Consider the following 6,311-nt stretch of genomic DNA (forward strand, 5'->3'; position numbering starts at 1 on the left):
TGTCTGTTTGGACCTTTCTGAACATGAGCAGCAAATGGACTGATCTGCTGAAGGTTTCTTCCTGTTAAAAGGGAGTTTTTCCTCTCCACTGTCGCTACAAGCATGCTTAGTGTGAGGGATTGTACTTGAGTCAATGAGTTAATGCAATCAACTGGTTTTCCTTAGATAGAAAACTTTGGATCAATTTGACTGTATGATCTGGTTGAACCAGAGATTACGTGTGTTGTGAATTTGGCGCTATAGAAATAAACTGAATTGAATTGAATCCAATATGGTGGACACTGAAGGGGAGGGCTTAATATTATCAGCGTTCTGATGGCATTTTAGCCGAAGGATTTTTATCAAAAACATATTTAATGTGCACAAATAAGGAATGGTTGTATTAACCATACATGTAAACAGAGTTTTATGGGGCCCCCAGGAATTTGGGGCCCTAGGAAACTGCCTAGTATTGCCTACGACTCTTTCTAGCAGGGCAGCCGTTTCAAAATGACCAAGAACTGGACTTTGTTTTCCAGTTTTTTCCCCTAGAGGCATGACTATGTGAGGATGTAAAGGACTCACGTCTCCAAGCTGAGCTGCATCTCATCTATGCTCCACCACAAAACTCATGGTGGTCCCGTCAAATGAGGGTGGGGCGATGATCCGGGGTCCTTGCTGGGAGGTGAAGCTGATGACGGGCTGATTGAGGCCGGAGTATCCCTGCTGTGGCCTGTTGGAGGCGCTCTGCTGAGGAGCTGCCTGGGAAGGCTTCCCAGTCGCCATGTAGAAGGGACTCTCCATGTACATCCCTTCGGCCTGCTGTGAGGAAAACTTCTCTACGCTCTCTGCCTCTGACATCTGGGACTGTACCAGCGTTCTGGCAGGTATCACCGAAGGCGTCGGCATGAAGCCGGGGTAGATCATGTAGGTATGACCGTAGGCTCCTGGACTGAGCGCAAGCGGCGAGATAGGCATAGGTACCGGTGTCATCGGAGGCTGGGGCATGGGTACGTCCACGTACTGCCCTGTTTCTGGGTCAAACAGGCGCTTTGTGGCCGGGGACACGGGCGTGTCCACCAGGTAGTAATTTCCAGTGGTGGGATCCAGCAGCATTTTCCTCTGTGTGGCCTGAAAGGGGTCGAGGGTGGGGGCGGGAGTCATCGCCGGGGAGAAGCAATAGACCTGCGGCTGACTGGCAGGCGCAGCCAAAGGCAGGGAGTGGTAAATGGTAGCAGAGGGAATCTCAGGTGAGTGGGTCTCCATCACAAGGCTGGATCGTTTCGTCTCCTGACCTCGTGAGGCAGATCCCTCATATCGTTCGGGAGACATTGACTGCGACTGATGGCAAAGCGTCTTTGCTGATGTTTTATCTGAAGATGCAGTTTTGCGGCTGCTGGGTGGGGTCTTAACCGGGATGGTTAGGTAATTCCCACCGTCCGCTGATGCGCCTGAAAGCTGATGTTCAAAGCGGTCTGCACCCCTTGGTTCAGAATCCTCCTTCCCACTAACTCCTGACCAGCTGGTTTTTAGGGACAGAGGCAGCTTCGGGGACTTTGGTGCGAAGGTTTTTCCGCTGGGGGGGGTGTTTGTCTGGAAAACATTGGCGGCTGTGGAGACCTTGGCTTTGGGGCTGAAGCCCGACATGTTCTTGCCCCCCGTGGGACCAGATGTTTGCGTTGACCTTTCATCATGGCCGCTGGATGCCTGGAAAACTTTAAGTAGGTCTTTGTCCAGCCACCTCAGGGAGCTGTCAGTGGCGGGGGGCGTGGATAACGCGGAGGGGGTCGTGTCTATATTGGGGTAGGAGTCTCTCCTGACCGCCCTGTCTGCGTTGAACCCTATCCCTCCTCTTTCCTCGGGTTCCTGCTGCTCCTCGCGGGCTATCAGTGACAGCACATGACTGTCCGTCAGACGCCGGGGCTCGCTCTTTCTTTTCCACTCGTTTTTTTCAAACACGTACAGCTGCTCCATGGTTTTCACTGCAGCCTGGAGTTTCTCCAGAGCCGCCCGGTTTGCCATCTTGGTCTCCGGTCTATTTTCTGTCACGTCTGACACCGGTTCTTGCTTTGTTGTGTTTATTTTGCTCTCCCCGCTCATCACAGTGCTCCCCTCTGAGCTGTTGGAAGGGTTTGGTGCTCTCCCTGCCTTCTGAGGAGAAGCGCTCTTAGCGCCCTCTGGAGACGACCTGCATGTGTCAGACTGCTCCAGTTTCATCAACTCTGTGGGTTTTTCAGTACTGTTAGTATTTACAGACTGACATTTTATGACTATAGGGGAGCCAGAGTTAGGATTCCTGTTGGTAGAGCTGGATTTGGTTTCTTTGTTATCCAAAGAAACAAAGTGATATGAACTTTTAACCAGTTTACGCACATCTCTGACTTGGTGAATGGGAGTTTGTAACTTCCCTTTGTTTTCTCTGATGTCTCTAACCATAAAATGCGGAACTTTATCCGCGGACTCACCCTTCAGGGCCGCAGCCAAAGCTTGGCATTTCAGCTCGTCTGTTCTGATGAGGCTGGAGTTGATATTTGGGGCGCGCAGCTTGGAGCCCGCCGTGCCGTCTCTCACGCTTCTCAGGTTGATTTTGATTTCCGGGGATTTGGATGTTTTGGAGCTGCTGGAGTCTGGCACGTATAAAGTTTTGCTTCCATTCCGGGAGTAGGCTCCCCTGTGCCGCTGCGCGCTCGCCTCTCCGTCGCTGGGCAGCAGCTGGATACTTGGCACAAACAAATGAGACATTTTGGTGGGTTTAGCGCAGCGTGCTGAGGACGGATCCCCCTCCAAGTCTTTGTCCTCAGCTGGAAGCAGCTTGTCCTCCGGAGTTTGATCGTTTTTATGATCCTTTTGAAACCCTAGCACCTCGTCCTTCCAGCATCTGAATGCGCTATTTTGGCTGCGGAGCAGTGCGCCTTTTTTAGTATCAATCCCAGCTTCATTGGCCGAGTTCAAATTAGTTTCTGTTGCAGACGCGTCTTGCCTCTTGCTATCACATGAGCCGCTCTCCACAATGTCTCCTAATTCGTCCGCAGACATTACGGCGAAGTCGGAGCCGCTCTCGGAGAACTTGGAGCTCTGTCTCTGCAGCTCTCTGCTCCCCTTCCGCCGGCTGTCGCTCTCCTGCGGGGAGGGCGCCTGGTGCGGCTCGCTGATCTCCCCTCTCTCCATCCTGCGCTCCTGTTCGAACTGGATCTTCTTAGAAAGGACATTTTTGATCAGACTGGAGGCGAACACCGCTTTCTTGTGCGTCTCATCCATGCTTTTAGAGGGCTGCTGGCTGCCCCCTCTCTGCTGGCTGCTCTGCAGGCTCTTGGTAACCTCATCCGTGGAACGTGATCCTGCAGCGTTTTGCACCGAGTCGGTGCGCCTTTCTCCCCCAGACGTTCCCGATTTGACATTGCAGCGAAAATTCAGAGTCTCTGTGAGTCTGATCACTCCACTGTGGCCCTGCCCCAATTTCCCCATCAGCTGGATCTGCTTTGATGACGATGCGCCGTGGGGGTTGGCGTTCAAAGTGAATATGTTGCTGGTGGGCGGTTTGATGCCCTTATAGGCTCTGCTGTCTCTGTTTTGGGAAGAGTTTTGACGGGAAACCACACTTTGGTCCGCTGCCTGGGAGACGTTGACCTTTCCGTATTTCAGATCCAGAAAGGTGGACCACCTGTTTATCCCTAAGCCGTGCTCTGAGGCAGAGGACTCACTGGAGGTGCTGAAATTGATGGTGTCAAAGTAAGGATAGGCCAGGCTCTTGAAGGCTCTGGCTGTGAGGTTGCGCACCTCCTTGTCAGCGTCGTCTAGCTCGCTGGAGGTGCCGCTGGAGCACCCGGTGACCTCCTTCCCCCTCAATCTGCCGCCAAAGTGCAGGCGCCCTGGCGCGGCTATGAAGCACTGGGCCCTGTCGCACAGGCCCTCGGCCTTCCCCTCCACCCCCCTGAACACATAGCGGCTCATGTCTCCTGCGCGCCTCGCATGATAAAGAACATTCCCCTCCTCCTGGATGCTGCGCGGCTCATTTATAGCTCGGGACGTGGTTCTGATTGACAGGCGGATCTGTCCCTCGCTGCTGCCGCCGCGCCGCGTCTCTTCGCCGCGCAGATCGTTTTCCAGCAGAGTGCTGACTCCCAGGGAGCAGGGCGCACGGCTGGCCCCCGGATCCCCCGCAGCCCCTCCGCGCTCCAAGCAGTAATCCACAAAGGGGTACACCTGCGCGTCATCCTCCGCCTCCCAGCTGGCGGAGGAGGCCGCGCTGAGGTCGAAGCCGCCTTCGTGGTCAGAGAGCTCAGAGAGCTGGATCTCGTGCGTGGTAATGTAATGGTCCTCTGTTACGCACGGAAGCGTTTCATCATCAGAGAGCAGCAGGCTGACATTGTCCGACTCCTCGCAGTCCTCCCACTCACTTCTCCCACTCAGGCAGCTGTGGGTGCTGTGGGATTCCTCGTCGCGCTCTGCGTTTCCTTTGGACACCTCGCCGCGCGTAAATGCGCTCAGCTCACCGCCGCGCGCTCCTGTCTGCAGGCAATCCTCAGTCTTTTCCAGACAAGGTGGAGAGGATGGAGACGCGTTCCCGACGTCTTCAACACTCTCCTTACCTGAGTCGCTCCCTGCCTCCTCTGGATGCATCCCGCTCAGCTCACAGTTCGGCTCCGGTGCGCAAACTGCTTCCAATCGGCTGTTTTCATCAACGACAGGCGCCTGGTTTCTGGAACCAAAGCGACAAACTTTCTCTTCCTCCTTTGGCTCAAAATCGACGTATCTGGTTTCGTCCTGCGTCTCCGAGACGTCGTGCGGTTCCTTTTGGAGCGGATCGTCTTCCTGCCCGCTGGCCGCCAACATTTGGACGCATCTCCTGTCGGTCTTCATGGCAGCAGCGTAAATGTTGGTGTCTGACACGAAGCGGTCGGTGTTTCATGAAGCCGCCCAGGACGCGTGCTTCCCTTCAGGCTGCGCACAAAGCTCTGCGTCCGGCGAGACGGAGTCCAGTGACACCGGAGCGCGCCACGCATTCCGTCTCAGCGCACGCGGAGTCCTAAAAAGCAACCAGAGACAGAAGCGGTTCAGTCTGCGACACATGACGCCAGCCAGGATCGGTAGCTGTCTCCATGTAGATTACCTTATATATATACTTTATATTAAAGTAAATATTCAAACATAGTTTAACTATTACAGAGAAAATATTCCATATGACAGAGCTGAGACTCAAAGCCTTAAAAAATAAACATCTTTATTGTTTTATTTAGAAGAATTAATGTCTGTTTTCAGCTTTGCTTTTTTAAATTTTGTTTATTGATATTTTTAGCATCAGTTCCTAACAAATGTTTCACTAAATGAACAAACAGATTCTCTATAGAAATCTATATTTAGTTTATTCATGGGGGATTATTTATGGAGCTGAATTGGGGCCATAAAATTCCTTAAAAAAATGAAACCCCAAAAAGGTACAAAATAAAAAGATTTATACCCAGTGGCGGTTCTAGACCAAATGTACCAGAGGGGCCAGGAGGGGGCCAGTGTTGTTTTCAAGGGGGCACAGAAAAGCGTGAAATAAAAAAACACGGCAAGGGATCCAAATAAATTAAGAGAGCTGCATAAAGTAAAATTTCCATTCAATTAGGTTTAATTAAAACTCTATTTCTTATTAGGTCAATATATATTCAGGATTTCGGGATTTTACATATTTTTCACATAATTTAAGTTCAAATTACCGTTTTGTTTTTTTTTTATAAAATCTGAATTAGAACTAAAGAAAAGCTGATAAATTCACCTGTAAAAAGTAGAGCATTAAAAAAAAACATTTAGTAGATGAAATCTGGGATCCTATCTCAATACCACAGAAGCCTTATAATCACCTTATTATTTTGGATTATTAGTAAAACAGAATTTGTAAAGAAAAAAAAAGTAACAAAGTATTATGTCTTCAGTGCAGGGGCCATACCAGGAGCCAGGACATGAGCTGCAGGGGCACTGGCCCCCGTTGGCCCCTGTCTAGAACCGCCCATGTTTATACCTTTACTTACAGACTTGTTTTTTTTTTTTAGTTCCTCATAAAACTGAAATTTATTTTGATTCAATAATAACTTTATTGACAAATGGCACAGAAATTAATGTTTTAATTGAGACAAAAAAAAAATATGTGCTTTATTAGTCCTCCAAAACCCTGATCATAAAGGGAGCTACGGAAGAGGATTAGGACCACTGGGGGGGGAAAAAGCTAACTGATTTGAACTGATCTTATTTCAGTTTAATATGGGAAAAAGGTCAGAATTCTGACTTTAATCTCAGAATTCTGACTTTAATCTCAGAATTCTGACTTTAATCTCAGAATTCTGACTTTA

General features: G+C 50.2%; 1 protein-coding gene across 2 annotated transcripts in view; it reads right to left on the reverse strand.

Moving 5' to 3' along the window:
* Positions 1-5,372, reverse strand: part of LOC107102683 — an 18,077-nt gene extending 12,705 nt beyond the window's left edge. Inside the window, exons 1-2 of one of the 2 annotated variants that reach the window (XM_015402084.1) lie at positions 4,444-5,372; positions 565-4,413 (exon numbers count right to left, since the gene is read on the reverse strand). In XM_015402084.1, coding sequence (XP_015257570.1) covers positions 586-4,413; positions 4,444-4,839 — 4,224 coding nt within the window. In that variant the 5' untranslated portion in view covers positions 4,840-5,372 and the 3' untranslated portion in view covers positions 565-585. Of the gene's footprint in view, positions 1-564 lie in introns of both variants that reach the window. The other variant, XM_015402083.1, reaches the window with a different exon arrangement.
* Between the last annotated feature and the right edge of the window lie 939 nt (positions 5,373-6,311).

This window comes from Cyprinodon variegatus, unplaced genomic scaffold (genome assembly GCF_000732505.1).
Source record: "Cyprinodon variegatus isolate N-32 unplaced genomic scaffold, C_variegatus-1.0 Scaffold1297, whole genome shotgun sequence".
In the NCBI taxonomy this organism is placed as follows: Eukaryota; Metazoa; Chordata; class Actinopteri; order Cyprinodontiformes; family Cyprinodontidae; genus Cyprinodon; species Cyprinodon variegatus.